This window comes from Rhincodon typus, chromosome 10 (assembly GCF_021869965.1).
Source record: "Rhincodon typus isolate 14 chromosome 10, sRhiTyp1.1, whole genome shotgun sequence".
Classification (NCBI taxonomy): Eukaryota; Metazoa; Chordata; class Chondrichthyes; order Orectolobiformes; family Rhincodontidae; genus Rhincodon; species Rhincodon typus.
The window spans coordinates 62,013,146-62,039,071 of NC_063341.1; the positions used below are offsets into that span (position 1 = coordinate 62,013,146).

The following is a 25,926-nucleotide window of genomic DNA, read 5'->3' on the forward strand; positions in this document are numbered from 1 at the left end:
ACAAGGGAAGATCAGCCAGCCAAACAATACGTCTTTGACACCAACCAAACATCAAAACTGTCTTTGATTCTTATTTTCACACCTCTCCCAAAATAAGGTTTTACTATATCTTTGGAATACTAACAGCATTTTAGGATGCCAGTTACTTCAAGAGAATGGCTTGGCAAATTTTCACACACTCTATTTAGATCCCATACACCTCTCATCATCTTTCATATTATTCTGACTTTCCAAAATGGACACCTGAAGATCTGAAGAGTGGAATGGTTCTTAAAGCAATAAGCTGATTGTCATATAAGAAAATCTTTTCTCCAAATGTGAATACATTGCTTGAAATTGATAACTTCTGATTGCAGTATAACAAATTACATTAGTTAAGTAATCCCACAGCAACAGATATCCTGTAAAGTGCATCCAAAACAATTTAAAATGGATCGTGATAGAATTTTGCTGTTTGTTCTCTAAGAGCTCATTCTATACCCTATGCTGTTGTTGCTGTGAAACATGAAGCCACATGCTGTAATTTGTATTAAGAAGCAGAATTCTAGGAAATGTATTATTGTATTGAACTTAATTAGTCATTTACATTGCATCATTCTTTTTGTAAATTAGGGTAAGAGTACTTCTCTCAGCATTATTGTCGTAACTGCATTTTTTCATCCTTTATAGAGTACTAATATGATATGGTTGCTTGTAAAAAAATGCAAGAGAACATTTTGGTTTAAAAAAATTTGCAAATCAAATCATTTTTTGATACAGATTAATTTTATTTTCACATTTTTTCTGCATTAATTCACATAAATGTTATTTGTGCATGCAGCATAAACATTTAAAACAATAAGTTTAATGGAAAAATAATATATTAAAGATTATAAACCAAAAACTTTAAATGCTTGAGTTATTACTATCCTATTTATATCCTAACCTTTCTTTTTAGGAACTGCAATAAGGCCAATAGCTTTACGAGCAGTATCTGCTATCGGTAAGGCCATACCAGGATTTCCAATTCTAGCTGCTGGCGGGATTGATTCAGCTGAGTCAGGACTACAGTTTCTGAATTGTGGTGCCTCTTTATTGCAGGTACATTTCAGTTAAGCATTGAAGTCCAACAATATTTTTTCAGAATGACTGCTACGGCACTTCCAGATAGTGTATGAGGTGCATTGTCACGCTTTTGAATCTTGGTATTAAGTCAGCAGAGCAGCCAGTGTAAACATGGCAAATGTAAGGCACAATTCTATTCATTTATCAGTTTTGAGGCATTTAAGCAATATCAAGATAGACTGCCCGTGGCTGTTTATTGTTAATAAATAGTTTGCCCTCTACAATTGCTGCCAATACCAACAATATCATTTTTCTGTTACAGATTTTCTTTTGGCTTTTAATCTTTCCTTGCTGAATCAATTGTGTAACTGGGCTAATTGTACCCCAGGTACACTCAAGTTTGGGAAGTCAAAGAGGGTGGATAGGGTCAGAGATCTGCAACACAGTGATTGATTTTGAAATGATGATGGTGATGATTGAAGTAGGGAATTATTAAATAGTTCAGTCATGGAAGTTATAAGATAAGATGTAAATGATATGCTCCAAAATAATGGGTAGAGTAAGGCACACGGAGGGAGATATAATGGATAGGGATCACAAGATGACGAAGTGATAATTTCTGTCTAGCAGCAGAGGTAACTCTTTTCCTGTACATGGCTAGTATTTACTATCATTGAATAGAAAGTACAGCTAAGATCCCTGTAACCTTTATCAACTCCACTTCTGGACACAAAGAATTTTATTCTCTCCACATTCAGTCCCTAAGCAAAGGTGTTTTGATTTTTATTTCTCTTTTTAAACAGGATGTGACATGTTTCCCTCTTTTGTGAAGTCTAATGTTAAAGTGAGCCACAGCCAACTCTCTTTATGGTTATATTAGAAGGATAGTCTATTCATACATTTTAATCCAGATAATGATTGTCACACATATACAAGCTTATAAGGAAGAAGGAAAGAGTTTACCATACAGAATAACAAGAACCACTAATATGGTTAATGTTTATCCACATGACTGGCAGAATTCAGAAAGTTCATGCCCAGTTGCCTGAAGATAGGTGGTACAGAATTTCATTAAAGTACATGATGAGTCATTAGGATGATGTTTATGGACAGGAACAGTCCATGTTGCAGGCAAATATAAGGATCTTTCTCCAGAGAAGCAGGCTTCAAAGAGGCTTCCTTGAATTTAACTGGAGTTATTCATCTAGAAACAAAACCGCTGGAGATCACAATGGGTCAGGCAGCATCCATGAAGAGAGAGCAAGCTAATGTTTCAAGTCTACATGACTCTTCACTAGACCTGTTAGATGTGGCATGAACATGAGATTTTAAGTTCATCTCGTGATCGGATGTAATATGAAGACTATGGACAGACTGATTTAAGCTCAGACATTAGCTTTCAATCCCAGTACAGCAACTGGTGGAGTTTAAATTCAAATACTAAATATTGAATTGAAAGTTAGTCTTAGAATGGTGACCATGAAACTATCATTGATTCTTGGAAAAAACCACCTCATTCAATCACATCCTTTATGGAAGAAAATTTGCCATCCTTGTCTGCTCTGAGCTATGTGTGACTCCATGTAGTTGACTACAAACTGGCCTCTGAAATGGTTTAGCAAGCTACTCAGTTTAAGACCATTTGGACATAGGCAACAAATCCTCATTTGCCAGTGGCAAACAACGAAGAAGGAAAATGCCCGGGAGTATGACTTGAACCCAATGTTCTGGCTTAGAGGCAGGGACACTACCCCATGCACTTCAAGATCTTCTTCCTGTTAATCCTAAAAAAAACTTATATCTTTTCCTGGGCTGGAAAAATCGCTGCATCTTTATATTCTGGATCTTTGAGTTCTAAAGCTGCTTAAAAAATCCAAGAAAACATTTGTAAGACCTGCAAGTTCTCACAAGACATAAAGAATTGATTGTTTCCTAATATGTGGGTCCAGTGCTAACATCAGGAAGAAATACAAGGTGGGAACACTTATGTGTGGCATGAGGACTCAAGGGTGACATTTTTTGAGGAGACACCAATTAAGCATCCAACTCCAGGAGCGCCATCCAATTAGGGACGGTGGATGGGCTTACCAGTGCAGAATCTATTTGCTGAAATATGGCAATGCTGGAGGGATTATGTTGTATAAAATATTTATTTAACCGCAACTGGAGTACTGTGTCCTGTTCTGGATGCCACACTTTAGGAACAATCTGAAGGCAGCAATGAAGGGCAGAAAATGCTTATGAGAATGCATTCAGGGATGAAGAATTTGTAATGGCATAGCAAGATTGGGGAAGTTGTGACCACTCACCTTGAAGATGAGAAGGTGAAGAAGGGAAGAAGAAATCATGGGAAGGCAGAACAGAGAAAATTAAGAGTGTTTGTTCCCACTCATATAAGAATCAAGACCCTGAAGGCACAGCTTTGAGTTAATTAGCAACAGAAGCAATGGTGGCATTGAGGAAAACCTTTCTTGCATAGTGAGTGAATAGGACTTGGAATGCACTGCCTGAGAGTGTGTTGGAAGCAGAGTCAATTGAGAATTTCAAAATAGAAGAGGATCATTGTCTGAAAAGAAAGGATCTTCCTGGGCTCTGGGCCAAAGAGCAGCATAAGGTGAACTGGTCTTACAGGGAGTCAGAATGAACATGACGGACCAAATGGCTTCCTTTACTTCTGTGACCGTCTGTAATTCTATCGTGTAACCTTGTGCATGATTGGATTTTATTCAGCTTGTTTTGCTGGTAGGTGGTTGAAAGTTTTGAACTTAGGAATATTGCCAATTGCCCAAAGGTGGATTTCAGTGAGAAGCCTGGCAATTACTGCTAATGAACATTTTCTTTTTTCTTGCTGCTTCTTTCACAAGTTTTATTTTTGTTTTTCTGCCCTTACTTGATATTTGTATTTGTTAGGAACTCTTGTAGATTAGTAATTTGGATGCTTTGAGGAGGATGTGTAGGAGGGCATGTCAGGAGTCTGTGGTTATAATGTGAATTCCTGTTTCATGTGGTAAGCTGAAAGTCTTCTGTTATTCTGACAGCATCAAATAAACAAAACTGCTCTTAATAAGGGAAAATCAGGGGTGAACTTGTCCTCCAATACATTTTGGTGGTATGCCACATTTTATATTGAACTTTCCATTGTTTTTAAATTAGTCGGCAGAAAACTTGTAACAATAAAGAACTGTACTATGTTACAGCAGCGATTGTGGCATTGTGGTACTGCCACTGCAAAAGTAATGCAAAGACCTATCCTAATGATCCAAGGACATGAGTTCAAATCCCGTCGTGACAGCTGGTGGAATTTAAATTCAGTTGATAGAAACTTGGAATTGAAAGCTGATCTCAATAGTAGTCACTGGAGGGTTTTGTCTCCAGTAGCTTGTTTTAACTGATGCAGCAATGCTTATGTTATCTCTTAGGTAATGGGGTATTGAAAGATCCAACAGACATTTATTACATCTTACTAACATATATGAATGTTACATTCATGGACAATGTAGTGCCTGGGCTAGTATTAAAATATTCGGTGACAACAGAAGATTTCCAGTGATGGCCATGCTTCAAGTGGTCTGAGTTAAGATAGAGCATGGGTTCTTTATATCCCCAGGTCAAATGCTTGATACATTTGATGATGCTATGAGCATGTCTCTGAACATAAGACATAACTAAATAAAAGGTACCATTGATTGTCTTTTATAAAAAAAAAATCCATCTCATTCACTAATGTCATTCAGGTAAATAAATATGCTGTTTTTACCTGGTCATGCCTAATATGACCAATAGTAATGTGATTAGTTCTTAACTGTCTTCTGAAATGGCCTAGTTGAACCTGGGTCCAAAGATGTACAGCTTAGGTGGATTGGCCATGATAAATTGTCTGTAGTGTCCAGGGATGTGCAGGCTCTCTGGGTTAGACATAGGAAATATGGGGTTATGGGGATAGGTGAAGGTTGAGGTGGGATGCTCTTCAGAGGGACAAATGGCCTCTTTCCGCACTGTAGGGATTCTACGATTCTATGAACTTCTCAGTTCAATGATAGTTAGGAATGGCCAATCAACATTGTCCTTGTGAGCTATGCTGACATCCAATAAACAATCAAGAAATACTTTTAATACAGTAGATCACAAGAGTCCTTCACTTTGTTAGGGAGGGTATATTATAAAGTGGTCAACTGTACTTTTGCATGTACACAACAATATACAAGGAATGGTCAATATTCAGATTTGAATGCATTTTTTTCTTTGTTGTGGATGAATACTTGAACATGTGAACCTTTCTTTGATGATGGCTTTATCAGATTTTACATTATCCTACAAAATTCTTACTATTTCAGCTGGTACTTTTGTGGATCCTTACAATTCTGAATAGTTTTGCTCATGGTTAACTTAAAAGTTAGATTTAAATTTGGAGGAGATGGTTTTGGCAATGTCACTAGGCTAATAATTAGAGTCCCAAGCTAATGCTGTTGGGACATGAGGTCAAATCCCATCACAGCAGCTGCTGGAATTTAAATCCAGTTAACAATTCTCACAGATAAATAGCACCAGTGACCATTATAACCACTTCAAAGGGAGGTGATGGCCTAGTGATGATATTGCTGAATTGTTAATCTAGAGACTCAGGTAATGTTCTGGAGACATGGGTTCAAACCCCACTATAGCAGATGGTGGAATGTAAAATCAATAAAAATCTGGAATTAAGAGTCTAATGATGACCGCAAATCCATTGTCAATTGTTTGAAAAACCCAACTCATTCTCAAATGTCCCTTAGGGAAATTGCCGACCTTACCTGGTCTGGTTTACATGTAACTCCAGACCCTCTGGGCAATTAGGGATGGACAATAAATGCTGGCCTAGCCAGTGACACCTTCAACCCGTGAATGAATAAAAACAACTCTTTGTTTGTTGTTAAAACCAAACTGGTTCACTTCCTTTGGAGAAATAAGTCTAGCCTAAATGTGACTCAAAACTTGTAACAACATGGATGACTCTTAAATACCCTCTTGGAAGGCACTTGAACTACTCAGTTCAAAAGTAATAGGCAACCAACTTCTGACTTTAAGAAACAAAGTCACTGGCATGAATTTCCAAAACCCTGTGTTGGTGAGTTTGAAATCTTGGGCAAGACCAGACATCTCTCTCAATCATTCCCGCTGCAGGAATAATTTCTGAACACTGTGCTCCCACTATGCTTAGGGAACAGTGAATTAAAATGTTGGCAGTTTTCACTGGAGAAATAAGCTTCACCATGTGTAGAGGCCACTCTTTGCAGTAGGGTGGGGCTTTCATTGAAGCCTCATGCGCCATGCCTCAATATGAGGAGTTTGGGCATAAAGTGCGGGTTCAGAAGACCCTGCCCATGGACCCATCAATTAATCAGCAGAGCATTCTCCTCTTCTCCACGGTACCAAATGGCTTCAATTCATTGGTTTAAGTTTCAGATCTACCCCTCTGAGGGTATCTCTATGTTGAGGTGCCCTCCTGGTCTCTAGCCTGCCTTGCCTGTGCTCACATCTCCTTCTGGGCTCCAAAGACCCATGGGAGAGTTGGAGAAAAGGTTTCAAGACGGAGCACTTATTTTCTGCTTGCTCTCTATTTGGTTCTGCAGCATTCAGGCCTCAGCCGTTGTCCTTACCAGACCAGAGAGGCAGCCAATGAAGAAGCCGTGTTTGACATGATCTACTGAGCTGGTTTTGGTGTCAGCAAGTGCAGGCTAACAATTCTGATTTTGTCCCAAAGCCCATAATGGAATCCAGCCAAGTGAAACAGAACAAAAGGAGAAAAGTAGAATTTATAAAAGGAAAATAGATTGGAGCCAGAAGAGCTGTGAAACAGAAATTGAAGTAAAGATAAAGCCAGTTCAAGACTACAAAAAAAGGGTGGAGTAGATACATATTGATGCTCCAATGTGCTATAACATCAGAAATTTATGACCTGTATTCTCAGTATTGACATCCCTGCAGTATCAGCTTAATACTTGAAAAGTTACCAAATAAAAGCTAGGCATTTCTTACTCATCCTTTAAGGTGAAGGTGACTCTATTCATCATTACGGTGTCTGATAGAGTACCACTGAGATGGTCAGTAAAACCAGTCTGCACCCAAAAAGTTCTGCTGTGAATTGGACTGGATATCCCAGACAGCTGAGTTTCTGATGATAAAACAGTGTGGAGCTGAAGAAGGGTCCCAACCCGAAACGTCAGCTTTCCTGCTCCTCTGATGCTGCCTGGCCTGCTGTGTTCCTCCAGCTCTACATTGTGTTATCTCAGACTCTAGCATCAGCAGTTCTTACTGTCTCTGCGTGAGTTGCTGTCTCAGGATTTCCTCGCCTTGCACTTTCTCTTTGCCTTTGGTATGCCAATGGTTTTTATTTGGGTGAACCAGGCTTGGTCAGCCTGGCCAAGCTTCTCCTGGAACCTAAAGTTGATATTAAAACTCCTCAGTGAAGCATTCATAGTGTCCTAGTACCATTTTTTTGATCACTTTGAGACTGCACCTCAGATTCAAGATCTCCATAGATGATTTGCTTTGGTTAGCAAGTGTCAGACATCTTGGCTATATATGACCAGTCCAGCTCAGTATAGTGTGAATGCTTGGCATGCCAAATCAAGCATTCTGTCCTGATTCTGTCGGGTATTCAGTCCTGCCATTTGAACTTCAGAAGCTCCTGAAGGCAGCTCAACTGAAAATGTTTGATTTACTTGGCACAATGTTCATACACAAGTGCAAGTCTCACATGCATAGATCAGAGTGGGCAGGGTTATCGCTGTGTAAGCTTTCAGCTTGGCAGGCAGGCATAGTCCTCTTCATTTCCACATTGATTCTTGAAGTCTGCCAAGGGTTGTACTTGCTTTGGCAATTCTCACATGTGTTTCGCCATTAATGTAGACAGCTTGAGAGACTGCACTGCTGAGATTAGTGAACTTATCCACTGCTAACAGGTTCTAGTAATGAGCTGAAAACCTCAGGCTGTCCTGGGGCAGGCTGGTGTACATCAGTTTTCTTCATGTTGATTGTAAGGCTGAAGTTGGTGCGTGATTTTAAGAATTAGTCCATGCTACATACCATGTTCGGATCTAGAAGGATATTATTAAGCTGGAGAGGGTTCGTAAAAGAGTTACCAGGATGTTGTCAGGAATGGAGGATTTGAGTTATTAGGAGAAGCTGGATAGGCTGGAACATTTTTCACTGGAGCATAGGAGGTTAAGGGGTGACCTTATAGAGGTTTATAAAATCATGAGGGGTATAGATAAGATGATTGGCAGGTGTCTTTTCCTTAGGGTGGGGGATTCCCTGACTAGGGAGCATATTTTTAAGATGAGAAGAAAAAGATTTAAAAAAGACATGAGGGGCAACTTTTTGCACATGTGTGGAGTGAACTTCCAGAGGAATTGGTGGATTTGGGTACTGTTAGAAGAATTGAAAGACAATTGGATAAGTACATGAATAAGAAATGTTTGGAGGTCTATGGGCAAACACAGGCAGGCGGGGTCAAGGTAGTTTGTCATTATGGTCGGCATGGACTGGTTTGACCGAACAGTCTGTTTCTGTGCCGTATGAATCTGTAACTGTAGTGTACAGCCATTTGCTAATAGGAAATCAAGATTACCCATGGAGACCTTGGTCTTTGCCTGGAACTTTCTCAGATTATGTGGCTTCTGGTCCATATAATGTCTGATTTTGGAGCAGGGGTTTCCAACGTGGAAAGCATTTGAGAGTATGGAAAAGAGAAACAGGCTGAAGGGGTTTGTCACTCGCATACAACACTGTCCATTAGTGACTGGGAATCTGCCAGCCAGACAGCTGAAGCAGATCAAGTGTAGAGCACTTTTCCAGTCTCTTCCTTATATTTAGGAAATGAGGAGTATGTTCCTGAAAATGGCAGCTCAGTCATGCAGGCAGCTGCTAAGATCCACTTCTGCTTCATTCCAGTCAAAAATGACCTTATAGCCCATACCATCTTTGTGCAGATTCACAGCTACAGCTCCCATACCTGTTTGTTCATCACCGCAAGACTTCTGACAGATTGATGATGGATGGAAGATGGTAATGATGATGAAATGAGTTTTGCACATGAATTGGATTATAGTGAGGGTGAGTTGTGGATCATCAGTCTTACTCCCCTGGCCTGCCTTATCTTCATCCAGTGGCAAAATGAATCTAAGGGTGGCATGGTGGCTCAGTGGTTAACATTGCTACCTCAAAGCACCAGGGACCCAGGTTCCATTCCAGTCTCATGTGGCTGTCCGTATGGAGTTTGCACTTCCTTCCCGGGTCTGTGTGTTTCCTCCAGGTGCTCTAGTTTCCTCCCACAGTCCAAAGATGAGCAGTTTAGGTGGATTGGCCATGATAAATTGTCCTGTAGTGTCTGGGAATGTACAGGCTAGGTGGATTAGCCATGGGAAATGTAGGTTACAAGAATAGGGTAGGGATTGTTCTGGGTGGGATGCTCTTCAGAAGGTTATTGTGGAGTGAATGGGCTGAATGGCCTTTAATCTTTAATTCTAGATGGATAGACGTAGAAGTGGATTCAGTGGATGACCAGGCTAAACAACTGACATGGATAGGAAGCAACTAAGGGTCACAAAAGCATCATTTCACAATTCTTTCAGAATATTCCATCTAATCTTTCTCCCTCCCCATTCTGTCTGTTATACTTGCCCTTTTCCTACCTCTCTTTATTTCACTCCCCTTTCCTCTTAGCCCCATTTTCACTCTATGATTTTGAATTATTCTCTCTTCTCCCTCAGACCATAATAGTTGTATGTTGCCCCAGGGGCTTGATGGTTTGAAAATCTAAACCAGGTTATGAAGAAGGGTCACTGGACCTGAAACATTAATTCTGCTTTCTCTCCACAATGCTGCCAGACCTGCTGAGATCTTCTAGCAATCTCTGATCTTAGTTTATGAAATATTAGCATCTGCAGTTCCTTGGTATTTTGGTTCGAAAATCTGTTTAATTGTTTGTAATATTAATGAATGAATGAGAAATGATCTTATTGAAACACACAAGATTTTGAGGGGGCTTGGTGGGGTAGATGTTGAGAAGATGTTTCCAATATTGAGAGAATCATGAACTGGGGGCCATTGGACATTTAAAATTGCAACATACAGGAATTTCTTCTCCCAGAGGGTAGTGAATGTCTGGAATTCTCTACCTCAGAGAGCTGCAGTGGTTAAGTGGAGGTGGATAGAGTTTTGAAATGTCAAGAACTTGAGAGCTATGCTGAGCAAGCACAAAGGAGGAACTGAGACCTGGGGGGTGCAAATCATCTCATTGAACGTTTGAGCAGATTCAAGTGGCTGAATAGCCTACTCCTGTTCCTGTTTCTTATGTTCTTATCTATCAGAATTTATAGTGACAACATATATGTATTAAAGGGATACTTCATATGGAACGTATTGTAGGGAATTTACTATTCTGTATATTTGATTTTGATTTGATTTGATTTATTTTTGTCACATGTACCAGGAACAGTGAAACGTTTTGTTTTATGGGCATACAGTCAGATCATACCACACAACATGCATTAAGGTAAATGAACAGGACGAGGAATACAATGTTTTGGTAGCAGAGAAGGTGCACAAACAGCAAAATCAACATTAAATTTAAAATGTGGGAGGTCCATTCAGAAGTCTAATAACAGTGGGGAAGAAGCTGTTCCTAGATCTGTTGGCACATGTGTTTAAAATTATAACTGTGGTGGGAGGGGTCTTTGATGGTATGTTCGCTGCCTTCCCAAAACAGTGAGAAGTATAGATGGAGTCAATGGATGTAAGGTTGGTATGCGTGATAGACTGGTCTGTGTTCATAACTCTCTGTAGTTTCTTATGGTCCTGGGCTGAGCAGTTGCCATACCATGCTGTGATGTATCCAGATAGAACGCTTTCTACAGTACATTATAATGACTTCAGCATTTAGTTTATTTTTTGTGTTCATTGACATTGTTGCAGTTTTAATTTTTACAAGAAAACCTTCTAACTCTATTTCAAGGTTAATAACTAAACTTAAATGACACTGTTTGAAAATGTAATTCAGTGAAATAAAAGTACCAATTAATTGGAGATTAATGATATAGGTTGTGTTTAAAGCATTATGACAGTTTACTAACAAAGATATTTTTGAAAGTTCACCAGGATAGTTACAAAGGTGAGACTTTGGAGCAGGGATGAAATGGGAGGTTATGGCTGTAAAACCCACCAGAACAGGCTTTCCCAAATGCTGTGACATTTTCACTACAGGATGTGTTTTCATTTGTTCCTCCAGATTTCCACCCCAATTGCCAGTCTGATTTACAAACTAACTGCCTGTTGGCTGGGAAATCTTGTTGCACAAGGCCACAGTCACAGACCAGATGGTGGTGTTGGGTGTTAATTGCAGAGTAATTGCATTTAAATATATACAAGTGACAGGCATTAACTGGGCATTCCCTTGGGCCACTATAAATAGGAACAGAATGAAACAGTAGCTGTGGGGGTATGTTTGAAGTGGGCATTTCTGCAAACAATACTTTATAAATGTGTGTAAAGATTGGCTCCAGTTCTGTCTTGTACCACATGGCCTTCTGTATCTTATCAGTAGTGAGAGGGTCAAGAAAAATTGTTGAGGTGGGGAGAAAAGAAATCACACAGGGAAATGGGGAAGTGATGGATGGAGAGGATTGTGGACTCAAGATGGCAATTAAGTAGGGATGAGGTGTGATTAACAGGATAAAAAAAAAGTCCAGAAAAAACTGCAGATGCTGGAAATTAGAAACAAAATCTGGAAATTGCTGGGGAAAAAAAATCTTAGCTATTCTGGTAGTGTCTGTGGAGAGAGAACACAGTTAATGTTTTGGGTCCAGTTGACCCTTCTTCTGAACTGGTTGGAGCTGAGAAAATGTTGGTTTATTTGCTAAAGATGAGATGGGTGGAGGGGAAAGGAATAAATGATAGGTAGAGATGAAGCCCAATGAGAGAGGAAAAACTTGGGCAGACACAGGAATGGGTAAAAGTCAGCCTGGGACAATGAATAGCTGCCAATGGAGACCATTAGTAGCTGACAATGGGTTGTTTGTGGTGGCAGCCCACATGACAACAAGACCAAGGTGTGTGGAAGTTAGGCTAAGCATATGGGAGAAGGTTCTGGGTTCCTAAAATTGTTTCCAGTTGCCTGCCACTTCAACACATCACTGTATTCCCTGGCCAACATCAGGCTTGTCTCAGCTTTGCTGCAATGCTTCAGCCAAGCTCAGCACAAGCTGGAAGAACAGCGCCTCATTTTCTGTTTGGGAACTCTACAGCCTTCTGGACTTAATATTCAGTTCAATAACCTGCCCGGTGCCAGGGTGCGAGATATCTCTGACTGGCTTGAGAGGATACTAGAGAGGGAGGGGGAGGATCCAGTTGTTGTGGTCCACGAAGATACCAACAACATAGGCAGGACTGGAAAAAAGACCTGTTTCGGGATTATGAAAAGCTAGGAACAAAATTAAAAAACAGGTCTTCAAGGGTCATAATCTCTGGATTGCTGCCTAAGCCACGTGCAAATTGGCAAAGGGAGGCGAGGATCAGGGAAGTCAACATGTGGCTAAAAGAGTGGTGTGGGAAAGAGGGTTTCCTTTTCATGGGGCACTGGCATCAGTTCTGGGACAGGCAGGATCTATACCGCTGGGATGGACTCCACCTGAACAGGGCCGGGTCCAGTGTTCTGGCGAAAAAGGTAAATAGCGTGGTTAATAGGACTTTAAACTAGTAAGTAGGGGGTAAGGGAGAAGTGAGCGTAGAGGGAGAATAACAATTAATGTAAGGCAAAGCAGCAGGTTAGCAGGTGACGAGGAAGTTTCAACTCCATTGAAAATTAGGAAAAAAGTTAAAGGAAAGGAGAACTCAAGAGCCGTTACTAATGGAGGTAATAGGACCCCAAAAGAAGGTGCAAAAACTGGCATAAGGGCACTTTATCTGAATGCTCGGAGCATTCGAAACAAGGTGGATGAGTTGACAGTGCAAATCATGGCAAATGGGTATGATTTAGTGGCCATTACAGAGACATGGTTACAGGATGGTCATGACTGGGAGTTAAATATCCAGGGGTATCAAACTGTTCGGAAGGACAGACAGGAAGGTAAGGGAGGTGGTGTTGCTCTGATTTTTAAGGATGATATCAGGGCAGTAGTGAGAGATGATATAGGTTCTACTGAACAAAACGTTGAATTCATTTGGGTGGAAATTAGGAATAGCAGGGAGAAGAAGACACTGATAGGTGTGGTCTATAGGGCCACCAAATAACGACATCGTGGTGGGGCGGGCAATAAACATAGAAATAGCTAATGCATGTAAAAATGGTACAGCAATTATCATGGGGGATTTTAATCTACACATCGATTGGTCAAACCAGGTCGGTCGTGGCAGCCTTGAGGAGGGGTTCATAGAATGCATCTGCGATAATTTCCTTGAACATTATGTAATGGAACCTACGAGGGAGCAAGCTATCCTAGATCTAGTCCTGTGTAATGAGACAGGAACAATTAATGATCTCACAGTGAGGGATCCTCACGGAAGGAGCGATCACAGTATGGTCGAATTTAAAGTACAGGTGGAGTGAGAGAAGGTTAAATCCAGTACCTATGTCCTGTGCTTAAACAAAGGAGACTATGAAGAAATGAGGGAGGAGTTAGCTAAGGTTGAATGGGAGCAAAAACTTTATGGTGGGTCAATTGAGGAACAGTGGAGGACTTTCAAAACAAATTTTCACAGTGCTCAGAGAAGTATATTCCAGTGATAAGGAAGAACGATAGGAAAAGAGAGAGCCAGCCATGGATGTCTAAGGAAATAAAGGAAAGTATCAGATTGAAAAAACACACATACAAAAAAGCAAAGTGGGAAACTAGTAGACTGGGAAATCTTTAAAGGCCAACAGAAAGCCACAAAAAATGTTATAAAGAAAAGTAAAATAGATTATGAGAGTAAACTAGCTCAGAATATAAAAACAGGCAGCAAAAGTTTCTATAAATATGTAAATCGTAAAAGAGTGGCGAAGGTAAACATTGGTCCTTTAGAGGATGAGAAGGCCATTTTAATAACTGGGAATGAGGAAATAGCCGAGACATTAAACAGTTATTTCGTGTTGGTCTTCACAGTGGAAGACACAAATAACATGCCGAAAACTAATAGCAAGAAGGTTATAGCAGGTGAGGACCTAGAAACTATCATTATCACTAAGGAGGCAGTGCTGGGCAAGCTAATAGGGCTAAAGGTAGACAAGTCTCCTGACCCTGATGAAATGCATCCCAGGGTACTAAAAGAGATGATGGGGGAAATAACAAATGCACTACTAATTATTTACCAAAATGCAGTGGACTCTGGGATGGTTCCCGCAGATTAGAAAACAGCCAATGTGACGCCACTGTTTAAAAAAGGAAGTAGACAAAAAGCAGGTAATTATAGGCCAGTTAGCTTAACTTCAGTAGTGGGGCTTGAATCTATCATTAAGGAAGAAATAGCAAGACATCTGGGTGTAAATTGTCCCATTGGGAACACCCAGAATGGGTTCATGAAGGGTAGGTCATGTTTAACTAATTTGGTGGAATTCTTTGAGGATATTACTTGCATGGTTGACAATGGGGAACCTGTGGATGTGGTGTATCTGGATTTCCAGAAGGCATTTGACAAGGTGCCACACCAAAGGCTGCTACATAAGATAAAGTTGCACGGTATTACAGGTAATGTGTTGGCATGGATAGAGGATTGGTTGACCAGTAGAAAGCAAAGAGTAGGGGTAAATGGGTGTTTTTCTGGTTGGCAGTCAGTGGCTTGTGGTGTGCCTCAGGGATCAGTGTTGGGACCTCAATTGTTTACAATTTACTTAGATGATTTGGAGTTGGGGACTAAGTGTGGTGTGTCAAAATTTGCAGATGACACTAAGGTGAGTGGTAGAGCAAAGTGTGCAGAAGACACTGAAAGTCTGCAGAGGGATATAGATAGTCTAAGTGAGTGGGCAAAGGTCTGGCAGACGGAGTACAATGTTGATAAGTGTGAGGTCATCCATTTTGGTATGAATAACAGAAAAATGGACTATGTTTTAAATGGTAAAAAATTGCAGCACGCTGCTATGCAGAGGGATTTGGGTGTCCTTGTGCATGAATCGCTGAAGGTGGGATTGCAGGTGCAGCAGGTGATTAAAAAGGCAAATGGAATTTTGTCTGCCATTGCTCGAGGGATGGAGTTTAAAAACAGGGAGGCTATGCTGCAGCTGGAGAGGGTCCTGGTGAGGCCACACCTGGAGTACTGTGTGCAGTTTTGGTCTCCTTATTTGAGAAGAGTTATACTAGCACTGGAGGGGGTGCAGAGGAGATTCACTCGGTTGATTCCAGAGTTGAGAGGGTTGGATTATGAAGAGAGACTGAGTAGACTGGGATTATACTCATTGGAATTCAGAAGAATGAGGGGAGATCTTATAGAAACATATAAGATTACGAAGGGAATAGATAAAGTGGAGGCAGGGAGGTTGTTTCTGCTAGCAGGTGAAACTAGGACTAGAGGGCATCGCCTCAAAATAAAGGGAAGCAGATGTAGGACTGAGGTCAGGAGGAACTTCTTCACCCAAAGGGTTGTGAATCTGTGGAATTCCCTGCCCAGTGAAGTGGTTGAAGCTACCTCACTGAATGTTTTTAAGGCAATGCTAGATAAATTTTTGACCAGTAAAGGAATTAAGGGTTATGGTGAGTGGGCGTGTAAGTGGAGCTGAGTCTCAAAGATCAGCCATGATCTTATTAAATGGTGGGGCAGGCTCGTGGGGCCAGATGGCCTACTCCTGCTCCTAGTTCTTATGTTCTTATGTTCTTATGTTTAGGACATGAGCGCCTTTTCCCATGTCCTTACCCCAAACCCCACATACCAGGCTTTTACATCACACGGGCTGTGATCAGAACAACCCATTGTCAGCCACCAATCGTTACCAATTAGCAGCTATTCATTTTCCCAGGTTGACCTTTACCCATTCCTTTGTCAATCCAACTGTTTTTTCTCTCTGGCCTTCATCTCCATCTGTTGTTTACTCTCCCTGCCCATCTCTAGCATATGTATGCTTGCCCTCAAACACCGATGGATGCAGCCCTTCTCAGTTAATTTTACTTGTTGATTTTCTCAAAGTCAAGGAAACCAGACAGTTGCTGAAATTAGAAGTCAGGTGAAAACAGGCTCTTTAAAATACTTATTAAGGCTCTGCTTCCTGTGAGCAAATTGATCTTTATCCCTCCTGTTTAAAAGCCAGGAGTGAGTTAAGATTAGCTGTGATTTTTTTTATCATTTCAACTTTCCACCAACTCAACATTATCCATTTTTGAGGATTAAATTATATCCTATTATTTCTACGGCTGAGTAATAGCCAGATCCATTGCAAGTTAAGCAGGTTGCTGTTTGCATTAATGTTCAAATTTTATCTCACTGTAACAATCCTTGGAGATTCAAGCATACAAAAGCAGTGAATGCCTTAAAAGGAGTTCCAATCAACGTAGTGGCACACTTGTAGGGCACATGAAAGGGATTGATGTTAGAATTGCTTGAAAACTACTCAGAAATTCTCAGTTTGATTTATTTTGGTATTCATCTACATTAATCTAAACGTGTTGTGTACCAAGTCCATCTTTGATGTTTTTCAGGCAAAGCGATCTGAGGCACAGACAGAAATTCAAGCTGAGCTCACAACAGATTGTTTAACTAATTTATTGGATTAAAATAAGATGTTCCAATTAGCAGATCAGCTTGAAAAGGGAGAAGTTCCAAAATAATGAGATGTATAAGAAAAATTGGTATAATGTCAGGGATTTTCACAAGTGCATGAGTTTTAGTTTTAATGAATAAAACAGTTGCTACTGGTGAAATCTTTCTCCTGAAGGCTTGTTTTATTGTTGTTCTGTCAATGTATTCACTCTAAATTGTGCAGAAAATGTATTATATTTAGAAATTCAGAACCAATATATGTAATCATTTAATGAATGAAGTGAGTTTAACATCAAGTCATTGTTGTTCATGGTTTGTTCTGGTTCCTGGTTTATATGTTTTGAAATATTTGCATTTCTGTTCGAGATTACCCCAAAGCTTTCTATACGTCACAGAGACAGACTGTGGTGGTGGAAGGTATTGTTCTAGGAATTAAAGTGGTAATTAAAGACAATTTGGAACATCTAGTAGAAAAATTGGGAGACATTTCAAGAGAGCACAATTCAAATAAAACGGAGAAAATTACAGTTAAAAGCGAAGCTATATGTACCTTACAAGGTCAGAGGTAGAAGTGTAAACCATAAATTATGAATGACTCATTTCTGCACTTGTAATGGATCCAGAATGAAAGCCACTTACTGCAATAATATGCTTAAATTATGTATGTAGTTCACAGAACAAAAGGAGGTAAATCAAAAGTTGTAAATAAGAGTTCCTTAACAGGGCCAGCAATTCTGGAAGAGGGAGTTGTAAAACTGCGTTAGAAATATTAATTATTCATACAGGTTACAGGATCGAAGAGTTATATTTAAGGTAAACTAGTTCATTTATGTTTCTGTTTGAAACCACCCTAAAACATACCATCTTGGAAAAGGTGGGGGTGGAATGTTTCTTTGTTTAATTTATCTATGTGCTTGCTGAAAGAGCAAGCAGTCCAGTTTAGGCAACAGATGAAAGCAAGTAGTTGTGACTTGTCTGTGGCATAGACTACAACTCAACAGATAGAGAGAGCACAAAGGAGATAATATCCAACAATGCCTCATTTTGAGGTATGAAAGTATTAAATTTATTGTTGAAATACAATTAGGGTTCCTTAGGGGTACAGGCAGCTTGAATACTGGCCACAGTTTATAGTAGGTGGAACAAATCTACAGTGGTCCTCGCAGGGCCTTGTGGCAGAATGCAGTCAGCAGATTTAGTTCAGAAGCAGCAGGAAGGCAGTTGACGATTTGCTGGTAACTCAAATGAGGAGCTGAAGCAGTCATAGTCATGAAGCTTGTAAGGTGGAGCCAAAAAATAGTTAAATAAATTCAAGTGGAAGAACACCTATAGAATCTTACCTCAGAGGACAGCTGAAACACTGGAAAGAATTAAAGTGAATTCGGGGCACCATGGCACCCTGTTATATCAGACTCTAGAGGAAACCAAGATTATTGTAAGGTATAAGAGAATTCTTGGGGTGGGAGAGGGGTAAGTAAAAAGTAAAACTGAATTCATAATGTATTTAAATATAAATTACAGTGTTAAGATAATAATGCTTACTTTTTAATTCTTTTTGACATACAATAACGCTTGTTTTTAAAAGGTATTATTAACCGATTAATTGCTGGGTGTTTTGATTACTTCTTTAAATGTCAATGGTCCCTGTAGGAATGTAACATCACATCAGGATGTTAAATATGATGTCTAAGGAGATGGAATAATATTCACAATCACAAATACCATGACATCTGGACATGCATATCAAAAATGTGCAAATTGCCATACTGGGTCATTTTTGTCTTAAACAAAGAAGGTTGAACCGTAACCAAATATGACGTCTTTGAAATGATGAAAGGTTCTAGTTGAGGTTTTAGAAAGATAATGATTTCTCTAGCATGGAAGAACATAGAGGCCATCAATATAAGAAAGAATTAGGAGAATTTCCTAGATGCTAGTCAAACAACAGCCTGACATAGTCGTACTCATCAAATCATACTTTACAATGTCCTAGATATTGCCTTTGCCTTCAATCGCTACGTGCTGCCCCGCTGATGTGGAAACTTACCAGAGGTGGTTGCGGGAATGGGGGCATACATTGAAGGAGGGAACTGCTGGCAGAGTCCTCAACCTTGGCTCTGAATCCCATGAAGTCTCATGGCATCAGGTTAAACTTGGGCAAGGTTACATCCTGCTGCTTGCTACCTACCACCTACTTCTGCTGACAACTAAGTGCTCCTCCATGTTGAACATTAATTGGAAGAAGCACTAAGAGTGGCAAAGACTCAGAATGTACTTTCACTGGGGTACTTCCATAATCATCATGAGTGGCTCAATAGTACTCCTACTGATGGAGCTGGTTGGGTCCTAAAGGATATAACTGCTAAATTTGGAACTGTGGCATATAGAAAGGGAACCAACAAGAGGTAAAAGCACACTTGACCCCTTCCACATCAATGTACCTATGACACAGACTTCTATCCATGACAGTATTAGTAGAGCGACCACCATTGCAAAACCCTGTCTTCACATTGGCAATATATTCCATTAACAACTGTGCAAAATAGGATTAATTTTGAGGAGATCCAGCAATGCAAAATGGAAAATCCATGAAGTACTGTGGGCCACCAGGAAGACCAAAATTGTGCTCAGACATAATCTTCAATCTCAGAGTTTGGCTTATCCTCCACTCTGCTACTGCCATAAGATGTAGGATTACCCTTGGTCCAATGAAGAGTTTCAGAGAGTAAGGCAGGAAGAGGATCTAAAAAGGTGAGGTTTCAACAAGGTGAAGCTACAACATTGGACTACTTACATGCCAAACAGCAGAAGCAACATGCACCAGGCAAAGCAAAGTGATCCCACACCACCACATCAGATTCATGCTCTGCAGTCTTGTCACATTCAATCATGAATGATGGTGGACAACTAAACCATTAATAGGAGGAAAAGGTTCGAAAAATATCCCCTTCGCAATAACAATCAAAGAAATGTGGATGCTGACAATCTGAAAACAGAAATTGCTGGAGAAATTCTTCAGAATGTCTGAAAATGGGTCACTGGACCCAAAACATTGACTGTGCTTCTCTCCCCAGATGCTGCCAGACCTGCTGAATTACTCCAGCAATTTCAGGTTTTGTTACCCTTCTCAATGATTAGACAACCCAACACATCAGTGCAAAATGCAAGAAGTATTTGTAATTACAGCTTTGGCCCAAGCATGGACAAAGAGCTCAGCTGCAGAAGTGAGGTGAGGCTGCATTCAACTGAGTGTGCTATCAAGAAGCCCTAGCACTCTCCACTGGTTGTAGTCATACCTGGTAAAAAGTAAGATAATTTCAATTTTAATTTTTTGAGGTCAGTCAGCTCCAGGACATCACTGCAGGAGTCCCTTAGGATAGTGTCCTCAGTCAAATCAATGACCTACTTTCTATCAGAAGGTCAGAGTAGGAATGTTTGCCAATGATTACACAATGTTCAGCGCCATTCATGGCTCCTCTGCTACTGATGTATTCTGTGTGTAAATGCAGCAAGATCTGGACTTAGGCTGGTAAGTGGCAATTAATATTTGCACCACACAAAGTGCAAGCAATGAGAATGTTTAACAAAAGGGAATCTAACCATTGCTCCTTGATGGCATCACCATCATTGAATCCCCCACTATCAACATTCTGGTGGTTACCAGTAATCTGAAGCTGAACTGGACAAGCCATATAAACACTACAGCTACAAAAACAGGTCAGTGGCTAGAAATTTTACAGCAAGCAGCTTACCACCTAACTCCCCAATGCCTGTCCACCACAAGTCAAGATTGCAATGGAATTCTATCCACTTGTCTTTATGAGTGTAGCTCCCACAACACACAGGAGCTCAACACACCATCCAGGACAAAGCAGCTTGCTTTGAAACACCATTTACATTCTTCAGCATTCACTTCCTCCAATTCCAAAAGCACAGTGGCAGCAGGGTGTACCATCTACAAGACGCACTGCAGTAACTTACAAAGTCTTGTCCAACAATACCTTCTTTGTTCAGGGTCAAAACGTTGGATTTTGTATGTACATGCACAAATGTATGCACTTGAATAGTTATAATTTATCGTCCTTTAAATTATGGAATTTGCAAGAAGAAAAAGAGAGGTGGTGGTGATAGGCATGAGGAGTTGCCAGGCAGAATAATATATACATATTCCTATTATATACTTCCATATAAGTGTGTTTATTGCATACATATGAATAGACAATCAAATTGAGAGCAAGAATAGGTCAATTGGCTTTTTGAGTCTGTGCCACCATATGACATGATCTTGGCTGATCTGATTATGGTCTCATCTCCATTTTCTTGTATGTATCCTATACTTTCTGACTCCCTTGTCATTAAAGAAGCTACCTAACCCAGTCTTAAAAATATTCAATGATCCTGCCTCCACTGCTCTCTGAGAATGACACAGCTGCAGGGCGACAATGGTCTGAGAGAAAATAATTCTCGTCGTCTCTGTATTAATTGGGAAACATTTTATTCTGACAGTGTGTTCACGAAGGAGAACGTTGGTGGCACGGTGAAGGAGAACCTGGGGTGGCACGGTGGCACAGTGGCTAGCACTGCTGCCTCACAGCACAAGGAAGCTGGGTTCGATTCCAATCTTGGGTGATTGTCTGTGTGGAGTTTACACATTCTTCCTTTGTCTGTGTGGTTTCCTCTGGCTTCCTCCCACTGATGTGCAGGTTAGGTGGATTGGCCATGCTAAATTGCCCATAGTGTCTAGGGTGGGAAGTGCAGGGACAGGGTAGGGGGTGGGTCTGGGTGGGATGTTCGTCAGAGGGTCAGTGTGGACTCAATGGGCCAAATGGCTTGCTTCCACACTGTATGGATTCTATGAAGCATCTATCCCATTAATTCCTCTCACAAGTTGATACTTTCACTAAGGTCATCTCCCATTCTTCTAAACATCGCTGGATGCTCAACCTGTCTAGCCTGTCCTTAAAAGATAATTCATCCCATGAATCATTTGAGTAAACATTCTGCTTTTAATGCTATTGCTGCTTCTAATGCTTTCTTAAATAAGGGGAGAAAAAAAGGACACAATGTTCCAGGTGTGATCTCAGAAAGTATAAAAATAACTCTATATTTATTTTCCATTTTCCTTTGCAGTAAACAACATTCTACTTGTCATTTTAATTACTTGCTGCATCTTCATTCTAACTTCGTGATTCATAACCAGGACGCCCAAATCCCAAAGTTGCATTCTTTCTCCATTGAAAAATGTACTGTTTTTCCTTTCTTCCTGGTAAATATATGCATGGAAACAGGCTAATCTGGGTTTGTATGCTCCACCCAAGTTTGTCATCAGAAACTTCTATTCCCTTTTCCCTCATTTGTTTGTCCAATATCTCTTTAAAAACCTCTCTTCAATTGGTTTCAGTTACTCCCCACAACTACATATTTCACATTCTCTTTGGTCAAAGAAAGTTCTTCCGAATTTTCTTCTAGATTTCTTGTGTTTTTTTTTAATTCTTTCACTAAATGTCAGCATCACTGCTAGTCCAGCATTTATTGACCGTTCCTAACTGCTCCTAAGAAGGTGGAGGGTGAGCTATTTTCTTGAGCTTCAGTTGATGGGAGATAGAAGCGCCCCTCAGCCCTGCTTAGAAGGATACAGGAAGCAGTACTGATATAGTTCAAGTAAGAATTATGGCTTGAAGGGCAATTTGCAGGTAATCATGTTTCCATAAACTTACTGCCCTTGTCCTTCTAAGTGATAGAGGTCATCGGTTTAGAAGGTTACAAAATCATGGAACTCCCTCCCTTGTGGCATTATGGATGTACCCACACGAAATAGACTGCTACATTTCAAGAAGGCAAGTCACCACCACCTTCTTAAGGACAAATCAAATCGATCATAATTGCTGGTCCAGCCAGCAACACCATGTCCCATGAGTGAACAAAAAAAGGCCCATACAGGGAGTGTATATTCATAGAATTGATCGCAGTAACCATAAACTACAAATGTACAGGGTACATTTTGCAAGACAGTTCTGTCAGCATAAAATCTTGTAAAACTGACCTTGACAATTCATGCTGCTTGTGGACAGTATGACTTATTTTGTAGTGAATACCTGTAGAGTTCTGCCTTCTATTAGCCACACCGCCAACCAGCATAGAACTGAATACCGGTTTTGAAAATGATGATTAATGGTATGTTGCACTTTGCCATTTTCTTCCCTGTATTATGTAGCTGAGTTCAACGAAAATAACAGCAGATACACTTGAGCTGGCTGGGCCTGAGAAAGTATCAGAATGTTTACAATGGTAAAGTTTTGTATCTTAATAAAATTACCACTGGCTTCATCTACACTGATGCCTGTCACAGTAAATGCTACACTTTTAAAACAGCAAGGCGTTTAATTGATAGTTTTGCTACAGTCGTGTTTCCAGCTTTAGTTTGTATGACAGCAAAAAAAAAGCTTTTACATACAATCATTTGCAGGCTCCATGAGTATTCCAAATTTGAAGGAGATAGACGAACAAGAGTGTAGACAAGAACTGTAGGTGATACAGTTGTTTTGTTTGTATTCCTCATTCTTCTAGGACCCACCAGTGCAGATCAAACCCAACAATCGGAGTATGTCAGATGAAATGAGATACTTCCAAAGCACAGGGAACATATGCTAGAGAAGGCATCTACTATTGAAAGACACATTAAGCCGTCACATTACATTCCTGCTGGACAGGATTCATCAGCTGGACAGATAACAGAATCTTTACAAGGCGGCAGTGTTCCTGAAATCATAGAACATTACTGATAGTACACAATTAAACATGCAGTTATTTTTTATATCAATGCCAAGAGCTACTTGGACAGGAACACCTTTCATTCCAACAGTGTGTCAACCCTACAGAAAGTTACGCATGCTTAAAGCATTTCGTAAGGCTTCATGAGAGAACCTAGACTGGATTTTGAAAGGACTGCTGGATCAGTACTTGGTGCAGATGGAATTTAAAAATCATGGTCCTAGAAATCGTGAGGGGTAGCTATGCTAAATAGGCAGTTCCTGCTTCCCGAAGGTAATTGTCACCTCGAATTGAGTGCCCAGCTCAGCTCCTGGCCCATTAGGCCATTTAGAATTAAAAATGGTATGTCAAGAATGGGGTTCAGTCCTGGAATTCAGCCAGCATCTGGTTCCCAAACTTACTTTGAAATTTCCTACCTCTGCCTCTGGGCTTTAGCCCTCTATTTATGGGCACTCTTCAGCAGAAAGCCATTGGTTTACCATATGTCCCAAGATGCACAGGCCATAACCATAAGACTATAAGATGTAGGAGCAGAAGTAGGACCCCAGCCCATCAAGTCTGCTCAGCTATTCAATGACATAATGGCCACATTGATAATCCTCGACTCCACTTTCCCAGCTTTTTCCCTTACAGATTAAAAATAAAGTGTCTCAATGTTGGATGTCTTTAATGCCCCAGCCTCAACAGCACTCTGTGTTCAGGGTTTCCACAAATTTACGACTCACAGGGAAGGATTTCCTCATCTCTGTCTTCAATGTTTGACCCCTTATTCTGAGATTATGCCCTATAGTCCCAGACTCTCCCTCAATGGGAAGTAACCTTTACACATCTACTCTGTCAATCCCCCTAAGAAACTTTGCTGTTTCAGTAAGGTCACCTTTTCATTTTTTCTGTATTGCAACAAGCACAGTCCCATTCTATTCAATCTGTCATAGAGTCATAGAGGTGTACAGCAGAGAAAAAGGGCCTTCATACCATCAAGTTTCCACCAGCCAAAAACAACCTCCTAACTATTGTAGTCCCACTTTCCAGCACTTGGCCTATAGCCTTGTATGCCTCAAAAGACAGTCCCTCTATATTGCATGTCATTCTGCTGTCTGTTGCCATTATCTACTGCAAATTTACTAAACACCTTCACAGATTGTTGTCAGGGCCACATATCCTAACTCTTATGGATCACAAATGAACTTGAACAATAATTTCAACGTGTGTTTTTATTTTTAAAATGGCTGATACTGCCACAACGATGGTGGATATGGATCAGTGGCTGTCTAGAGAGAGAGAGAGAGAGAGAGAGACCCTGGAATGTCACAACAGAAAAGGTGTCAAGAAAACTTCAAAAGATAAACATAAAAGGAAGAAATTCGCTATAATCTGAACTATAATCACTTGGTAGCTATTTCTGACTTTGAATATGATGTGAGAAAAAACAGCAGTCTGAATGAGATACATGTTTAATGTCTTCCCCTTTCAAGAACACACAGAAGTGTCAAAAGGCAGTTCAACACTGATCTCTGTGTGTTTGTAGGTAAAAGTATGATAATGAACTCAGTTGCTTGTGCAAATCAGTGAGCTAATGTACTCATGTACTAGCTTGGGTTTGAGAGCTTAATGAGTGTGAAGATCATAGTCAAAGAACCATCACTAGTCACTCCTTCCTTGCAGAATAAGGAGTCTCTCGCTCTGAGTTTGAAAAGCTAGCTAGCCAGTAAGCTTGCCAAATTCGAACAGAACAAAAGAATTTCAAGCTACCTGCAAAGGCAAGAATCATGAAATTATCTGCTTGACTGTTGATGTTCTATTAACAACTATCCATGGACAACCCAGAGACTGAACTGTATATCTTTTAATTTCTGTCTATCTTTTTGAATTTACTTCTGATTTTTAATCTGTGTGTATGTGAGTTTTGTTATTATTTCTTCTTACATTTAGTAAATAATAAACTCACCCTTTGTTAATTCAAGAACACCTGATTAAATTGGCTTTTTCTAAAACATAAATTGATTCCATGTGGAAGAAAGGTAACCGCAAGTTAGGGGATCCTTTTGGAAATTAATCTTGCAGTGACCACCTGAGGGGAAGAGTGCAATAAAGAAGGGAAGTTGGTTCATTTCCACTCACCCTGGAGCTTGACAATGTGAGAAATCCTATCTAATAACTGAGGAACTTCACCCAGAGTCTGCTAATAACAGCATACGTTACATTCTCAAAATTAAAGTAATTAAATCCCTTTGGTCATTGAATGACTCCTTGTAGTAAATAGGCCTAACTGTGTGCTTATCCACAAATCTATTGCTGTATCTACAGCTATTGCTGTAGTCAGCTGCTTCTGTTTTTTTTTTCTGCTGCAAATTCTACTTGTTTCTTTGTGCTTTACCTTGTCTGCACTTTTAAGCTTCCTGATTGAATACT

The 25,926-nt window shown here is 40.2% G+C and overlaps 1 protein-coding gene across 1 annotated transcript in view; it reads left to right on the forward strand.

The window, feature by feature from the left end:
- Positions 1-25,926, forward strand: part of dpyda.1 (dihydropyrimidine dehydrogenase a, tandem duplicate 1) — a 619,381-nt gene that overhangs the window by 499,380 nt on the left and 94,075 nt on the right. The window contains exon 18 of the mRNA XM_048601540.1: positions 938-1,080. Within this exon, the coding sequence (XP_048457497.1) occupies positions 938-1,080 (143 nt within the window). The remainder of the gene's footprint in view (positions 1-937; positions 1,081-25,926) is intronic.